Here is an 18,761-nt window from a genome sequence, read left to right as displayed (position 1 = left end):
TCTGGCTGCTGATTCATATCTTTAATATCCTTTGTGATAAATCAGTAATCTAGCAAATAAATGGAATTTCCTGGGTTCTATGAGCCAGTTTAGCAAATTAATTGAACCGAACGAGGGGATCATGGGAACCTCTGATTCACAGCCATTCAGTCAGAAATACTGGTAACATGGACTTGCAGTTGGTGTCCTGAGTTCCAGCAGGTGGTTGGAGCCTCTGGTTTGTAGCCTGTCAATCAGAAGCACAAGTAACATCCTAGTTGTGTGACTGGTGTCCGAAGTGGAGGGCAGTCTCATGGGACTGAGCCTTTTACTTGTGAAATCTGATTCTGTCTCTGGTAGATAGTTTCAGAATAGAGTTGAATTATAGAACACCCAGTTGGTGTCTGGATCATTGTTGGTATGGGGAAGTATACACAGACACACAGACACACATTGGAATTGGGTCCAGGAACCTGATTTACAGTAGGAACGGTTTTTTTTAGTTGTCACCAATCAAAATGCAAGTAACTGATCCTTTGAGGAGCCAGCAATAAAATCAGTATCCTTACAACATGAGCACATTAGCCTACATGGGAACAATTTATAATTTACATACCTTTTTGATATGGTTTAAAAGAAAATGAAAGCTATACTTGGGTCTAGAGAAATAGGGAAGTATCCAGGTGGACCATGGCACATTCGTTGCAGCGAAACAACAAACAACTGTGTAGTACATGGAATGAAAGTAGTGAAGAATTGGGAAAGTAGACCTCAAAATGCTATATACACAATGATGACAACTCTGAAAACTCACTGTGTTAGCAAACGAATTGTAAGGGACCTTTAGGTTCATAAATAGCTGGTGATTCCAGTGTTTAGGATTTATGTGGTTATTTCACATTGGTTTTGATATTTAGATGTTTCTGTTGAACTGTTAATACTCAGATGATTAAATATACATAAAAAAGAAGAAATACAGTGTACCGTATCGTGAGCCAAGGAATACATCATCCCATCTGCTACACATCCTTTCCTTCCTGCTGTCCACCTCCGCTGCTCACAGACACTCCGTGCTGCCTTTCCTCAGGCTTACCCCCTGCCTTCTGGTGCTCTAACAGTAACCTCTACGTGTTACAGACCACCTGCTCTCCAACTGTATTTTCTTCCTCACTCCCTTGATTATTCTCAGATGCTTCTCTCTCCAGTTTCCTGAACTGTTCCCTTACTGATGGTGCCCTCCTCCCCTCTGGATGAGGCCTTACACCTGTCCTTCCCATCCTGGAATGCTTGCCTACCAGCCTCGTCCTCATCCATGACTCACTGTGCCTGCATCCTGTGCTCACGATTCAGCGTTCAGTCCTGCCTGAGCACATCCTCTGCCTTTGGACATGATCCACCCCTCCTCTAACTCTGCATTTGCTGCTCTCAAAGCCTTTGTTCTTCCCATACCAGTCTGGGTTCTTGGTAACAAACCATAAAAATCTACTCTCGCTGATTGAAACAGGAAAAGAGTTTAGTGAAAGGCTACTGAGAGCTACAGTTTTGTGATTTGTAAGAAATATATAGTTGGTCATTCAGACCAATATTCAGATGACCAGCCATATATTTCTTACATGTATTTGGTCTTAGTCCAAGGTTCCTGGCTCAAGGCTCCTAAAACCCTTGGAATTTCCTGTGATAGGGCTATGAATGAGTCTTTTGTTACATTAATAAAGGTGACTTTGGAGTCCTGGTTGCCGGGAGGACCAACCCTGTGATTAGAGGGTTGGAATTTTCAAGTTCCCCCCACCCCCCATCTAGGAGGAGGGAAGAGGGCACTGGAGGTTAAATCTGCCAGGGGCCTGTGACTTAGTTGATCATGACCATGTCATGAAGTCTCCATCAAAACCCAAAGGACTAGATTCACAGAACTTCTGGATTGGTGAACACTTGAGAGATTGGAGAGAGTGATATGCTATACCTCATCCTACGAATCCTCTTCATCTGGCCGTTTATTCATATTCTTTATCATATCCTTTAATAAACTGGTAAGCATAATTGTTTCTCTGAGTCCTGCAAGCTGCTCTAGCAAATTAAAAACATAAGGAGGGCAACCCGGGTACCTCAGCGGTTTAGTGCCGCCTTCAGCCCAGGGCATGATTCTGGAGTCCAGGGATCGAGTCCCATGTCGGGCTCCCTGCATGGAGCCTGCTTCTCCCCCTGCCTGTGTCTCTACCTCTCTCTGTGTGTCTCGAATGAATGAATGAATGAATGAATGAGAATAAATAAATAAATAAATAAGGAGGAGGTTGTTCTAATTTTTAGGCTATAGCCTGTCAGTTGGAAGCAAAGATAACAGCTTCTGGCTTGTGATTGGTGTCTGAAGTGAGGGGTGAGAGCCCATCTTGTAGGACTGAACCTTTCACCTGCGGAATCTGGTACTATCTCTGGATGGATAATGTCAACATTGAATTAAGTTCTCAGTTACACTACTGGTATCTGAGAATTGTTTGATATTGTGTATAAGGGACCCTCCCCTGCTCCTCCTCTCACACACTTTGGAATTGAGTCTGGGAACCTTAAAAAGAAGAGCTCTTAGAATTACTGAGAAAGGGGCACCTGGGTGGCTCAGTGGTTGAGCTTCTGCCCTTGGCTCAGGTCGTGATCCTGGCATCCAAGATCAAGTCCCTCATCAGTCTCCCCGCAGGGTGCCTGCTTCTCCCTCCGCCTATGTCTCTGCCTCTCTCTCGGTGTCTCTCATGAATAAATAAAATTTAAAAATCTTATAAAACAAAAAAGAATGTTTAAAAAAAACAAAAAAGAATTACTGAGAAAATTAATGGAGTAGGATGAGAAAACATGGAGGGTCAAGCTAAGAACTGGGCAGGTAGGACCATGGCCAAAATTCCATGGCCACCAAGCTGGTGTGGGAGGACCCTGTGCCACCACTGCTAGACAGTGAACACTACAACAAGCACCACTAATATTGGACAGGAGACTCTTCTGGTGGCACGTTGGCCACAAGAATAGTTTCTTATCCAGAGTTGCTTTTCTACACTGCTAGCTCCTAGTCAGAGGTAGGCAGAAACATCCAGCTGGGTCCCCAGCCCATCCACTATTGGCAAAGAGGACCTAGAAAGAAGTCTCACTTGTGCTATGAGAGGTGGGCTCTACTTGCTGCCACAGTTCAGTGAGAAATCGCTGGAACAGATTCTAGGCAGGAGCAAAACAAAACACAGTGGGGCCCATTCCCAATCCATGACAGTTGTTTCTACAACTTCTTTAAGTCCTTGAACTGTTTCTTCTAACCTCTCACTCAGGGAGAACTCTGGAACATAGTTCAATGCAAAATTAAAACCATAGGGGTCACAGATTTGTAGAAAAAGACGTTCAAAGAGCATGATTTAGAACAGGAAAAAAAAAATTAGATTTCTACCAATAAGAGAAGAGTTAATTGAGTTATGAGATATCCATAGAATTAAATACATGCAGTCAGGGATCTCTAGGTGGCTCAGTGGTTTAGTGCCTGCTTCGGCCCAGGGATCGAGTCCCACATTGGGCTCCCTGCATGGAGCCTGCTTCTCCTTCTGCCTGTGTCTCTGCCCACCCGCCCCTCTCTGTCTCTCGTGAATAAATAAATAAAATCTTTTAAAAATAAATAAATAAATAAATACATACATACATACATACATACAATCATTAAAAAACAAGGATTTTTTAAAACTTTTTATAACACACAAAACTAGCTAAACAGAACTTTATGGTGTTTACATACAATTATGTGTGTGCATATATGATCCTATTTATAGTAAAATATAGAAATGTTTATATAAAGACATTTTTTGAAAGAGAATGTTAACAGATTGATGAAATTAGAAGGATTGCTCTTTTTCTTTATGCCTTTTATAGTTTTCACATTGAGCTGAAAATTATTTTAGTATGTAAAAGAAAATCTGCTGGGGGCAAACTTCCAGTCCCATCATTCTTATCCTTTGTCATGTCCTCAAAAAGTACAGGTTTTCCCACACTAACCTCAAACTCAGGATTCTTTTCTTCTGGTGTTGAAAGAGCTCACTGTCTGCTATAGAGTAAGTTCCTCCCTCCCCACCACTCTGTTCCCACTGACCTTTTACGTTCCCATGTAGATCATTGGTTCCTGCTCACCTCACCTGGCTCCTCCTGAAGCTCTCCTCCCCCTCCAGCTCACTCTTCCCCTGCCCTGCATTTTAGCCCAGAGATTCCCTGAAATAGCTATCCCTGAGGTTTCCATTACTCTTTTCTTGGCCAGATCTCGGATCTCTATCATTGTAGCTTTGATGATTATGAGAAACATTGATTCATTCTCTTTGGCTCACTTTTGGGCACAGGCTATGTCAGGTAGCCTTGTGGTTTTCTTAAGTTTCTGAAAAAAGAAGGTGCATGCTTAAGGACCTCATCTGACTTTGCTTCCTAGTAAGCCTTATGTCCAAGCAGTTTTTCTCCCAGTGTCTCCAGACAATTCCCAAACCTCAGTGTTTGCTTCCTTCTGCATCTCCCCATTCACCTCTCTAGAAAGTGGAGCCAGTATCCTACAAACAGAAGTGTTGATTCTGAAACCTGTGACCTCCACAGGTCACCTGAACCTGTTCAGCTTTGACAATGGGCTCCAGTTCTCCAGGTTTATCCATGGCCCTAGAAGCTCTGCTGAACCTTCCCTACAGCTCTGTTCCTGTAGTTCATGAGCTCTCTCCAGCCTCGACCTCCACCAGCAAGAGACTGTTTGAAAGCCTAGCTTTCAGGCTGGTACCTCAGAGTTGGACTCTGCCTCTCTGTTCCCTGCAATTGCAGCCCTAGTTGGACTCTCCATCTGGCTTGCAGTCTCTCCTTCACACGCTCCCTGTTGGTGCACTCTCAACCTCATGGCCTCTTAACTTCAAACCAATCCAGGACCCCAAAGGTCCTGGCCCATATTCTGTGTATGGGGTTCCTACTAGGCTGGGAGTTGAGTTCAGGCTACCCAAGTTAACTGCATCTCTTCATACATGCTGATGTTGTGTCTCAGCCAACGGGACTTGGCCTCTGGTGACCCAAGTCTACAGAACAACAATCCTCTTGTAACTATTGATCCTTGATCCGGCTCATCCACCCTCATGACTTCATATTTATATTAGCCCTGACCTCTTTCTGTTCTCTAGACCTCTGAGTTATATTATTCTTAGTACATCTCTTGGATTTTATGCTCTCAGAGAAGCTTTATTGGTCTGTTAATTCATCTCGCAGGCACGTACTGAACACCTACCAGTTGGCACTGCAAATAGTCCGAGGCTAGTCAGGGAGTTAGACAAAATAAAGGGCTATATCAGTTAGTATACTTTTTATTGCTAGTGACAGAAGTCCTGATTCATACCGCTTAAGCAAAAATGGAATGTAGTCTCTCACCTACCTGGCAAGTCTAGGGATAGATCTGGTTTCCTTCAGGCACAGCTGGATTTGTGGATTGTAAATGCTACCTTGGGACTTGTCCTGTCTTCATCTCTCATCTCTGCTCTCTTCTACGTTGTGATGGCTTCATCCTCATGGCAGCAAGATAAATGTTAACCATGCCAGGCCTACATCCTCCTAGGTCCCAGTATAGCAAAAAAGACATTGCTCTCTGAGCAGTCCCAGCAAACGTCCCACTGCATCTTGTGGCATCTCACTGGATTAGGTGCTCTTTCCTAATCAGGTGACTTTTGTCAGAGAAATTCAATGCCCTTACTGGTCAGACTGGAGTCATAGGTCCTCTCCTTATGGTTGAGTATGGAGTCCACGCCAGTGCTTAAGTTGAGAGACAGGTAGCAGTGGTTCCCCGGAGAAAAGGCAAATAGATGTGGGATGGTTGGGATTTTTTGGTTTGGGGTTTTTTTGGGGGGGAGGGGTTAAAAGTTGTCAGTTATAGCCATTATATATATATATGATAAATGGGTATAATAGAGTCACAGAGTTGAGTGTAGCAAAAAGAGCATTTGACTCCATATACAATAGGCAAAGAAGGATTCCCTCTGCCCTTACTCCCTTGCTCCTTCCTTTGGGCAGAATTTAGTGAGTGCCTTTTTTGTTCCAGGTACAAAATATAGAGGTTGACCCTGCCCATAAGGAGCTTACAGGGTATTGAGGAGGAGAGGGAATAAAAGCAATGCCCCACATTGATTGAGAATGTCCATTTTAAGAAATAAAAATATAAAGAATACTTCTATGTTTTTTATAAAATTAAAAAGACAAAAAAAAAATTAAATTAAATTAAATTAAAAAGACAACATCAACCATTATATTGTTTAACATTGTTTAAATCTTTTATACTTAATTCTATTTTGTTCAGTCCTTGGAATAAGTCTTTCTGATACGCTTCATTGAACAGTGGAAACTCCATAATCCACAATGTTTTAATTTTTTGCCTAGGCTTCCGTAAAACTCAGGAGTTAAAACCTGTGCTTAATTAAAAGTAGCATTCCTTAGCCTAAGTTTTCCTTGAGATTAATTTGCCCTTCTTTTTTTTAAGTACTTGATTTATGGTTTTGTGGTTTTATCATACCTATGATTTTATACTAAGTGCTTCAAAATAGAGATGTGGCAGAGATAAATAAATGAATACCTTTAACTTCTACTTTCATCCTGACAGTCTCTGCTTCTGATCTATAGCAGGTTGTCAGTACATCTCCCACCAATGTCTAGTCATTTCCCTGTCTACAGACATCTCTATCAGAGTATTCACAGCTTGTGTATATAGAGAGCAAAATGAACACGTGTGGATGTGTACATTTTTTGAAGGCAACAAGCATGAAAATATTTTTGTGACATTGAAGACCCAACAAGTAGTCTTTACATTATATTTTAACCGTAAGTTTCATTTTGTTTTGTACAATGGAAAAAAAGACTGAGAAAAGCAACATATAATCCACAGTTTAGTGGATTCATTAATGCAGTGGTTCCCGACTGGAGACATTTGGCAATGCCTGGAGATATTCTTAATTGTCTTGCCTACTGGAATCTTGTGGGTAGAGGCCAGGAGTGCTAGTAGACATCCTACAGTGTGCAGGACAGGCCACCACAATGAAAAATTATCCTATCCAAAATGTCAATAATGCCACTGTTGAGAAACCTTGCATTAATAGGATTTTTAGAATTCTAAACCCTGAAAGGATTCAGAACAATCTTGTAACTTAGGCATAAGACAAAACTAGACGCAAATTAAAGTCATAGAATTAGAAGAATCGTGGAGCTGACAAGGAAAGCCATTTAGTCCAGTCTCCCTGTGTATATGGTAACTGAGTCACAGAAGAAAAAGTGACTAAAGCAATAGAACTCCTCCACTCCTGGGGCGCCTGGGTGGCTCAGTGAGTTAAGCATCTGACTTGTGATTTCTATTCAGGGTCATGAGATCGAGCCCTGCATCAGGCTCCATGCTCAGTGGGGAGTCTGCCCCAGATTCTCTCTCCCTCTCCCTCTCCCGTTCCCCACTGCATGCGCTCACTCTCAGTCTCTCTCTCAGTCTCTCTCTCTCTCTCTCTAATTAAATCTTAAACCAAAAAAATGAACTCTCCCACTCCTAAACTTGTGATTAGGCAACTTGCCCAATCTTTCTGTGCCTCAGATTCCTATTCTTTTTTTTTTTTTTAATTTTTATTCATTTATGATAGTCACACAGGGAGAGAGAGAGAGAGGCAGAGACACAGGCAGAGGGAGAAGCAGGCTCCATGCAGGGAGCCTGATGTGGGATTCGATCCCAGGTCTCCGGGATCGCGCCCTGGGCCAAAGGCTGGCGCCAAACCGCTGCGCCACCCAGGGATCCCTCAGATTCCTATTCTGCAAAAAGGGACAATAAAACTTGCCTCAAAGGATTGTTATCAGGAGTAATTAAAATAATGTATGTGAAATGTTTATACAGTGAGTTGTTGGTAAAGAGTGGTATTGAGAGCCGAGGCAGTGATTCCCATTTCTATTTTGCCCAAGTTGTTTGCACCTTGTTCCCCCGACTCTCAGTCCTGTTTTCTTTCTATTACACTTTCTTGAGGGTCTATGAAGAAAGGTTATAGGGGCAACTCACTAGGGATTAAAGAAGACTGATCTGAAAAGCAGCTTGGTAGCTGGTAATCCAAGAAAAACTGAACAAAAATTCTTCATAAAGACAAGGGGTTAAATTTTAGGTAAACACTTTAAAGAGGACACAAAAAAGATTGGTTCCCCCCTGAAGCAGGCACCTTCTCTCTTCCCAAAGTTCTGTGAATGGTGTGCCAGTGGTCATGCCTCCAGGAAGGGCAGCGCCTAGATCAGATAACCTTTATCAAACCCTAAGAGCCCTGGCCATCGCCTGCAGCTGAGGTAGGACGTCTGTCCATCTGGGAGAATCTCTGAAATGCCAAGATGCTGAGGTAGTGTATCTAGGGGCCCTTTCAACTCTAAGGTTCTCTGAGGTCTGATAAGTTTTGTGGACTTTTTGCAATTGTAGGTAATGCCCAACAGGCATGCATTAGACAACCACATATCTCCTGTTTTATCATTTGTGGAATAAAAAATGCTTTATTAGGGGCACCTGGGTGGCTCGGTTGGTTAGGCATCTGACTCTTGATCTCAGCTCAGGTCTTGATCTCAGGATCATGAGTTCCAGCCCCAGATCAGTCTTCACACTGGGTGTGGAGCCTACTTAAAGAAAGATGCTTTGTTAGGGTTACTAATTCAGTCAATACAAGCATATGATTAAGATGTTTGTGCAAATACATTTTTTGCTGAAAGTAATAATAAGTTATCTTACCAATAACTCTGTGAAATAGGTTTCCTCTCATTTTCTTAAAAGACTTCTAGGGCACTTGGGTGGCTCAGCGTTTGCCTTTGGCTCAGGTCATGATCATGGGGTCCCGGCATAGAGTCCCACATCCAGTTCCCCATGGGTAGCCTGCTTCTCCCTCTGCCCTCATTTTCGCCACTCTCTCTGTGTTTCTCATGAATAAATAAAATCTTAAAAAAAAAAAAAAAAAGACTTCTAAAAATTCTTCGCAGTTGCTCTAGGAGTTGAATTTTTATTTTTTAATTTTTCTTGTTATTTTTGCCAACTAAATTGTTTTTAACCAGTGACTATCTATAAAAATTAGCAGAATTCAAAGACATTAAACTCTCTGGACCACAAGAACAGATTAAATTCTCTTGAAGAAGAAATTACATTTATTTAGTACCCTTCTCTCAAATATCCCATTTGTTGGGTTGAACTCCTAAAATGATTCTATATCCCACAAAGATACTCTACATAGTCATTTATTTATTTGTTTTTTAAATATTTATTTATTTATTTATGATAGAGAGAGAGAGAGAGAGACACAGGAGGAGGGAGAAGCAGGCTCCATGCCAGGAGCCCGACACGGGACTCGATCCCGGGACCCCAGGATCGCGCCCTGGGCCAAAGGCTGGCGCCAAACCGCTGAGCCACCCAGAGATCCCCTACATAGTAATTTAAAAGACATTTTCTCCTACATCTTACATGTCACCGCTCCAACTATTATAAAATTATTTTAAGAGATCAAGAACAAGCTGATACATGAGAAAATATTGACTCAGAGCTAAGTTTATCTGTCTTCGATGTTTTTACGTGATCCATAAAACAGTTGGAAAAGAGCAGCACACGCGCGTCCAGTGAACACTGGCTGAGCACCAGGCAGTGTGCTGGATGCCTCTGGTCGCACAGGGCAGGCCCCCGGGGCCCAGAGCAGTTCTGTTATTTGCCCCAGGTCACACAGTGATAAGCAGGAGAGCCTGCAACACAGCCCTGCCTGCCTCCCAAGTGCATGGGTTTGCTACATCCTAGATCTTGACAAGGAATAATGCAAGGCATAGAGTAATAAAAATCTCTCCTAAAATGTGACTGTTTTTAATTTCAAATGCCTCTTTTAGATTAGTATTCTGTATGTTAATTTGACCTTCAACTTTGTGTTTTTTTTAAGGTGTTGTGTAATGGACCAGGAACATGTGTTCCTATCTGCATATCTGCCCTTCTCCTTGGGATACTAGGAATAAAGAAAGTGATCATTGTCTATGTTGAAAGCATCTGCCGAGTAGAACATTTATCCCTGTCCGGAAAGATTCTGTTTCACCTCTCCGATTACTTCATTGTTCAGTGGCCGGCTCTGAAGGAGAAGTACCCCAAGTCTGTGTACCTCGGGCGAATTGTTTGACGAATGATAGCTTCTCTGGAATTTTGCAGTCAACCATATTTATTATAAATGGAGTAGAAAATACTACACGTTTTATTGTAAAGGCTTCTGAAGATCCTGAGAATTATTGGTGGTGAAGAGTAAAAAAAATGTATAAATAACCCAGTAAGGAAACCAAAGGTGCTCTTACAAAACAAACATTAAGGGGTCCCTGGGTGGCTCAGCTGGTTAAGAGTCAGACTCAGGTCGTGATCTCAGGGTCATGAGATCGAGCCCCACGTCAGGCCACCCCACTCAGCATGGAGCATGCTGGAGATTCTCTCTCCCTCCCCCTACCCCCCCCCCCCACACCCGTGTACTCTTGCTCTCTCAAAAATATAAATAAAATCTTTTTAAAAATAAAATAAAAATAAAACAAACATTAATACGCCATTATTTATGCTTCCGTGCACCAAATTTCTTTTCTTTTGTATCACTACCTACAAGTTATCTTCTGACTTGTTTTAGTAGTATTTTTCCTACAACTAAATATAGAATTAGTATGATTAGTAACATTTCCTGTTCTGCAACTCTTTTTATTTTACAATATTTTGCCTAGTAAAAAGAAAAAAGATATTTCTTAGTTTTTGTTCCGATACAGCAGGCTCTGTTTCCTGTATGGAAGCAGTAAAGTCCCTAGTGAATCTCTTCAGCATATATCACATGGGCTTCATGACAAGTTATACTCCGCAGGCTTCCAGAACCTTGAGCATGAACCAGTATCCTTTTTTGTTCTTCGGTTTTGCTTTGTGAGTCGTTGCCCTCAATCCAGAAGACCTTTTGAAATCTCTTGTTTAATTGTTAAATTAAAAGGTGACCAACTGTCCTAGTAATAAAAGCATCATTCTGGTTTTCAGAAATCTAAACTCTCAAAACATATTTTTTTAATGTTTTAGTAAATTCACAATGTCATGGTCATCATCGTCCCTGGAATTTTGAGGTTGTTTAGACTTAGTAGAGGATATTTTTACTAAACATTTATGTGAGTGCTTGCAATATGCTTCTAAACACTTTTCAAACGTTAATTCCTATAATCCTAATAACGACTCGATGAGGTAGGGTCTGTTATTATTCCCCTTTTACAGGTGACTTGTCTAAGATCACATGACTAGTAAATGGCAAAGTCGAGATTCAAGTCCTGGCAGCCTGACTGGAGAGTGAAGCCCGCTACTTGGGCATGTGGCCTCTGCAGCCACACAGGGACCCACACTCAGGAAGGCCCTGCACTGGTTTTCGGGCTCTGCTGTCACTCAAATTCCTTAATAGATGTAGAACAAGGGACCCATGTTGTATTTTGCACTGATCCTCACGAAGTATTTAGTTGGACCTGCTTGAGAATCTGTGCTGCCCTGCCTAGTACAATACCTAGTGCGGCACCAGGCCAGGGAGCTCTTCAAAAAAATAGGAATTCCTCTTTCTCTAAGTTCTCTCCTTTAACAGTGAGAAGACCTCTTGTAGTGTTGGAGTTTTTAAACTTTCTTCTCTTAAATCTGTTTAGTAAGTATGACATAGATCTAATAAAGAATGAAGAGATTAAATGTCAGTGGAAATGCATGAATACCTTGAGATGTTGGAAAATGAAAATGCTGAGGCCAGTCTAGCTTTTATTGTTCTTTGGGCAAATCTTCTCTGGATTAAGTAGGCACATCTGTCATCAGGACGTTTTCCTAGGTGTTTGGCTGAGAAAACCCTCAGAATAGGGAAACTATTTTGCTGTCTGGTTTGGTGGCCACGGGAGAGCCAGGAGCTAGCTCATTGTGTGCTTTGACCTTAATCGTCAAATGTCAGGTGCTGCCTCCGCTACCCGATGGAAAGGCCTGGAATGTCAGAGGAAATAAGTCTACTTTTCTCGAGAGAAAGTGATTTTTTTTTTTTTTTAGGGATAACAGCATGAACATTTTTTTTCACCTTTGACTTTTTCTCCGCTCTGCACTTTGTTCCTAAGTGGCACTAGGTAAATAGTCGATGCATGAAATTGGACTGTGTTCAGTTCAATAAATGCCTGTCCGTGCGCCAGCGCAGCCTCCCCGGCCCCCACAGGTAATCCTGCTGCGGAGGCTCCTGTCAGGCCAGAGCACACAATGCTTAGGCCGGGGAGAGTTGTAGAAAAGATGCCGTAATCTTTTCCAGAAATGTATGTCCCAGATGTTTTGCAGAGACTTAACTTAGACAGTGGTTAGCCTGGAATGTCAGAGAAAGAACCTCGTGTGTGTTATATCACTAAAAATTTAGGACTGTCTTCCTGGATTCCGACTATCATGCACACATTCAGAGTGAGGTTTGCTCAGTTCCAGATTATTTGGTAAACAAGTGCCTGCCCTGCTGTGTGTGGTGGTTATGGCTAATTCAGGGCCTCGAGGTCACAGTGACCAAGGGAGTTCTGCTTGAAAAAAATAGTGCTCTAGCCCCAACTCAAACTGAAGATCAGTAGCTAGCTTGTCCTTTCTGATTTCTCTTGAAACACTCTGGAATTCACCTCTTACTGGAATAGACTGTTCATGAAAAATTAATTGCATCAGTCTTTAAATGAGAGACAAGGAAACCACACATCCTGCCCACACCTACTTCCCTGGAAGATTTTTATCTACAGTTCAGTTGTCCTGGAGGGCTTCAGCAGCTTGCCAGAGCCGAAAGTCTAACTATTTCAAATAGGACATCCAAAAGTCATCCCGGGAAGCTTTAGCCAGGAACTTAGAGTGCTATGAAGCCGTGTCAACAAGAGCAATGTACAATTTGAGCTTAAGTAGCAAGAAGTCCTTGCTGGAAAGGAGATGACCCTGGCTTTTCCCTACAAAAGCAACTTGAAACGTGTTTATTTGGCCTTCCAAAGTTAGATTCAAACTGAGAAATGTACTACCCCCCTCACTGCGCAGTTCCTTAGACTGAATCAGTGCTTTAATTCTCCCGAAAAGCCCCATCTCACCAAAAGGAGTTTGACAGCAATGTATTAAGCCTCTTTTATCCACGATAAGAACGTCATTGAGTGTTAAAGGTTGTCCTTCTCCATACAGCCCAGCGTGGGGGGCCGTGCACAGTTTCTTCTCCGATATTGCAGCTCTGGCCAGCAATGAGCAGACACCCAGATTTTCTTGCCTGCTCTGAACTTTCTTCTGTTCAGCCTGTCACTCGAGCACTCTAAAAACAAATAAACAAATTGTCTACACTTCTGTTCTTGCTGCTAATTCACTTTAAACATGGATTTGACATACTTTCCCCTTTTCCCTTCCAGAGTAGTTAACTAGCCGCTTTCGTATCTCTCAAGCAACAAACTTTGGAATAGCTGCTGTTTTGTACGCTCTTTCCTTACTCCATATATAATTAATTGGTCCCCCCCTTTAAAATCCCCAGAATTTTCCTTTGTCTTCCCATTTACTTCTCTCCATGTCGTCTGAATTCACTTATCCGTTCTACCTTTGAACTAATTTGCACCCACCCTTTCCTCTTCAGTCCCATGGTCACAACCTAAGCCAACTCTTCAGCATAAATTCCTTGTTTTCTTAGCACATTTGTTGGGAGACTGAGGCATAGAGAGATTTAAGTATCTGCTCCAAGATTTTATAACTAGAAAGTGCCAGAGCTGGAATCTGAGCCAAGGCATTCTAGCTCCAGCCAGACTTAATGGCTAGGTTAGGTTAAAAAGAAAAAATGCCTGGAAGGAAATAAACAGGGTGCTCTGATGGAGAAGGTGGTGCTGGGTGCTCTAGAACGGGATGTCAGGAAAGGCTCTCTAAGAAGGATGTCTTAGCTGAGATCTGAAGGATAAGCCTGGAATATTTGTCCTCCTCCTCCTACTTCCCCACCCAACTTACATTTCACCTCCCCCACAAATTGTTCTCCATCTCCCACAGCCTTGTTTCAGCAACTTCTTCTCTAAACACCTTGGTGACATAGGCACCCATACCTGAGGTTAGCGCTGAGCTACCTAAAATCGTATTTCAGTACCTCGTGCCTAGAAACACCTGCAGAGAGAGGGGAGAAATGAATGGTTCTGATAATTATTTCTTTATGTTCTCCTTATGTCAGGGACTATACCTCATACTTATGTGTCCTTGTTCCACTCTTGGTCACACCTGCCACAGTTCTAGACCAAATGCAGGCATCACCTAACGATATAAATTCTCATACCTTCTGACTTTGTCTAGGCCTACTTAGTTACAGCTCACCTAGACCAACATGCTCAAACTTTTTGGACTCAGGACCTCATTACACTCTTGAAAATTATCAGAGACCCCAAGAAATCTTTGTTTATGGTGGCTGTGTATGTCACTATTTACCACATTAGTAATTGAGACAAGGAAACTCTCTAAACACAAGAATACACAGGACACATTCCATTAGCCATCAGAGCAACGATATCCCCGCACATCACGTAGCATCTAGAAAACCATAAGATCATGAGAGAATGAGCAAGGAAAAGAAAATGACATCTTTTCATTATTATGAAAATAGTTTTGACCTCATGGACCCCTGAAAAGGTCTTGAAGATCCCCCTGCAAGGGTTCCTGGGTTACATTTTGAGAACTGCTGCTCTATATGATGGCACATCTATAACTTCATCTCCTCTACCAGCCTTTAGTCAGTCAGTGATCTATGGACTAGTTTTCTATTGCTCTGTAACAAATTGCCACAAATTCAGTGGCTTCCAACAACCCCTGTTCTTTCTCTGTTCTATAGGTTAGAAATCCAGGTAGAGCCTAACTACTTCTCTGCTCAGGGTCTTACAAGGCTTTGATCAAGGAGACGGCCAGGGCTCGGTTCAGATCAGGAACTCTCGACCTTCTTCCAAGCTTGCTTAGAAGAATTCAGTTCCTTGTGGTTGTATTACTTGTGGTGACCTGCTCCTTAAAGCCAGTGGGAGTCCCTACTGCTGCTTGTCTCTCTTAAGGGACGGGCACATATAGGATAATCTCCCTTTTAATTAACTCAAAATCAACTGACAAGGGACCATATTTACATCTGCAAAGTCCCTTTGCAGGTATTAATGTAACATAATCAGGGGAGTGATGGCCCATGATGTTCACAGGCCCACCTATCCTGGGGGATTATAAAGCTGAGGATGCCACGGGTGGAATATTGGTGGCATCGCGAGTTTTGCCAAACACAGTCTACCAGAGGTGTTTTGTTTTGCTTTGGGGGAAAAATGTTCTTCAGACCTTTCAGTTGGACTACAAACTGCTGCCTTAGTGTCCAAGTTTTCTATTTTTTTTTAAATATAGGAATGCATATCTTCCAAACTGCATCACTTTTCCAGCAAGTTCTCCTGTGCCCTGGTTTGTTTACCTGTCAAATAGGCAGAATGATGGTCCCTCCTTACAGAGCTGTGTGCATCAAACTAAGATGGTACATGTGCCACCATTAGCAGAGAGCCTGGCACATAATAAGCCCTTAGTAACTCTGTTTGCAAGTAACCAATGTGACTTCCATGGTATGTAAGTGGCCTGAAGAAGGGGTGTCCTTAAACTCAAGGCAGCCACCATTTCCCACCCTCTAGGATAGCTATCATAAAAAACATTGTTTTAAAAGCAGAAAGTAACAAGAGTTGCCAAGGATGTGGAGAAATTGAAACTCTCATACACTGATGGTGGGGACATAAGATGGCTTTGTGGCTGTGGAAAACAGGTTAGCAGTTCCTTAGGAAGTTAAACATAAAGTTACTGTATGGCCCAACAATTCCATTCCTAGCTACATATACCCCAAAGAATGGAAATCACACATTCACACAAAAAGTTGTACACAGATGTTTGTGCCCCCGTTACATAAGAGACAAAAAATGGAAACACCCAAAGGTCTACTGAACAATGAATGGATTAACAAAATGTGGTATATCCATACAACGGAATGTTACTTGGTCACAAAAAGGAATGAAGTACTAATACGTGACGTGGTACAACATGGATCAATGAACCTTGGAAACATGCTCAGTGGAAGAAGCCAATCACGAAACCACATATCATATGATTCCCTTTATTATGAAATGTCCAGAATAGGCAAATCCATAGAAAGTAAATGTATTGTTGCCAGAGGCTGTGGAAGGGGCAATAGGGGGGATTCCTACCGGCAATGGGATTTCTCTTCAAGGTGATGAAATGTCCTGGGATTAAATGGTGGTTATGGTTGCACAACTCTGAATATACCAAAAACAACTGAACTGTATGTACACTTTAAATGCGTGAATTGGGGGGCTCCTGGGTGGCTTAGTTAAACGTCTGCCTTCGGCTCAGGTCATGATCCCAGGGTCCTGGGATCAAGCCCCACTTCGGGCCCCTTGCTCAGCAGAGAGCCTGCTTCTCTCTCTCCTCCTGCTCGAGCTCTCTTGCTGCCTCTGTCTCTCAAATAAACAAAATAAAGTCTAAAAAAATTTTTTAATTAAAAATAAATGGGTGAATTTTATGGTATGTGAATTATTTCTCAAAAAAAAAAAAAGGATTTCTCAACCATCAATAGTGAAGGAATCCGTCCATATATATTTGTGGCTGTACATATAGGTGGAAGAAGACAAAACAGAAAAGTAAGTACAGCGGCCAGGAAGCTGCTGCAGGGAATGTTCTTTATTGTGATTTCCCTTCTGCCCCGAGAGGAAACAAGGACAAAGCAGGGCTTTGGGGCAGAGCTGAGTAAGAACTGGATGAAACTGCCTAGTGAGGGGCCTGGGGGAAGAGGCCTCAGCAGGAAGAAGGCTTTCCCAGGCCTCCTCACTGGAGACGCCTGGTCACAAGGCCTCAGGCCAGCAAAGAGCCAAGTGCCCGAGTCAGCTGCCGCGTCCACGCGTCCACACTCGCACCCATGTGCTCTCCTGCAGTATGGCCCGGATTTCTCCATCAAGAGGTAGACCCCAGGGACTCTAACTCATCTGGCCTGGGTGGCTTGCCCGCCCCTCGGTGCAGCAAGAGGGGGAACAAGGTGCTGACCTGGTCTCTTGAAATGCTGGCCCCCTGGGCCCTCCACCTTGGGATGGCCCCCCAGCACCAGGCCTGCGCCTCCAGACGCCCAAGCCACATGCAGGGACCTCGCCTGGGTGTTCTGGCTCCCAGTCACATCCGGGGACAGACGAGTCCTCTCAGTCCAAGGTGCTAGACCTGGGCGGAGAGAAGCCTCCAGAAGACTCAGGCCCTGCCATTCCCGTCACTCCCCGGCTCTCTAGGCCTCCCAGCCCAGTCTCCCCTGTGAGTTTCTGACCCACCGAGTCCATGAACAGGATGAGATGGCTCCCCTTTTCTGCCACCAAGTGTGGGGGGGAGTTTGTTACAAAGCAATAGGTAATTAGAACAATAACCTTTCAGAAGGAGCCAGTCCCTCCAAAGTTTGGTTACTTTGGCTTAATATTAGGAGAGGAAACGATTTCTCGCCCCCAAGGCCAAGGGAAGAAAACGTATTTCTACCCCCAGGATAGGAAAGGGCTTTTTTCCCTCCTTGCTCCTTGGCCTGCCTGTAGCAGTGGAACAGAAACCAACGGATTCTTTTAAATCTTTTAACCATATGCAGATGAATAAGCAATGGTTGGACTTGCTTCCTAATCTCTTTTCCTTTCCTGAATAACTTTTTTTTCCACTCTAATAAACTTTAGCATTTAAACAGAAGTCATGTGTCACATACATGACGATTAACAGCAAGAATGTAGAAAACGAGATAGCTGCTGAGCACGAAAACTTAATTAATAGCCCAGCCATTCAGCCGAAAATAAGAGCAGTGTTTCTGGCAGGGAAATGTGAAGTCTTTTTTCTAACTTGAAATTCCTTTTTTTTTTCCCCCCACTCTCAGGCTTTTTAGGATCGTGATTTAAAATTCAGTGACTACACAGAGAACTTTTTAAAGTTTCCAGTTGATCTCCACTGATTGAAGTGCAATATCTTGCAATGACACTGAGCAGGGCCGCTCTCCCCACCCCTGGGTCCCCCCAGGAGCTGCCAAAGCCCAGAATCCGCAAACTAAGACTCGTGCAGGAATCAAATGGCAGGAGAGCTGAACAACAGCAGAGGGGATGAGGGGTCTGCAGCGACAGCCTTCTCTCTCACAAACAGGGGAAGGAAGGTTCATTCTTGGGGCGCCTGGGGGGTTCACTGGGTTGAGTGTCTGCCTTCGGCTCAGGTCATGATCCCAGAGTCCTGGGATGGAGCCTCACCTTGTGTTCCCCGCTCAGCGGGAAGCCTGCTTCTCCCTCTCCCTCTGCCCCTGCTCCTGTGCTCTCTCTCTTGTTGATCTCTTCTCAAAGAAATAAATGAGATCTTTAAAAAAAAATTTTTTTTTCTTTAAATTAGAAAAAAAAAGAAGAAGTTTCATTCTTAAAAAATGGAGGAGGGAGAAAACAAGACTTCCATGGGAATATCATATGCAGAGTTATCAGAAATTCGGCAAGGGATTAAAAGCATCCAAAATGTTCTTTATTCAGTTCCTGTCAGAGGCTCCATTTTCAAGCTGATTTGTCCTGAATTCTCGGGACATGTTATCATGCAAGGCCCAAGGCACTTGGGGCACTGACTCCCCCAAACAAGCAGAATCTGAAGTGGCCAGATAGAGAGCTTCAAATGTTCACCAAAACCATAGAGAAAATAAATTGTTTATGGATGGAACGATAGAAGTCCTGAAATTTGATTCAAAACCCATTGCCCA

General features: G+C 43.0%; 1 protein-coding gene across 8 annotated transcripts in view; it reads left to right on the top strand.

The window, feature by feature from the left end:
- The window catches only part of ALG14 (ALG14 UDP-N-acetylglucosaminyltransferase subunit), a 213,360-nt gene that overhangs the window by 169,456 nt on the left and 25,143 nt on the right, over positions 1–18,761 (top strand). For 6 of the 8 annotated variants that reach the window (XR_012035121.1, XM_072834613.1, XM_072834606.1 and 3 more), the window contains one exon: positions 9,906–10,550. The exons of 1 other annotated variant lie outside the window; for it this stretch is intronic. Coding sequence is in view for 5 of the 7 variants with exons in the window: in XM_072834613.1 (XP_072690714.1) it covers positions 9,906–10,136 (231 nt within the window). In the remaining 2 variants the exon portion in view is untranslated. Of the gene's footprint in view, positions 1–9,905; positions 10,551–18,761 lie in introns of those variants that run through there. One more of the 8 variants, XR_012035118.1, reaches the window with a different exon arrangement.

This window comes from Canis lupus, chromosome 8 (assembly GCF_048164855.1).
Source record: "Canis lupus baileyi chromosome 8, mCanLup2.hap1, whole genome shotgun sequence".
Lineage (NCBI taxonomy): Eukaryota > Metazoa > Chordata > Mammalia > Carnivora > Canidae > Canis > Canis lupus.
The sequence above is the reverse complement of the archived record's forward strand: the minus strand, read 5'-3'. Positions and strand labels throughout refer to the sequence as shown.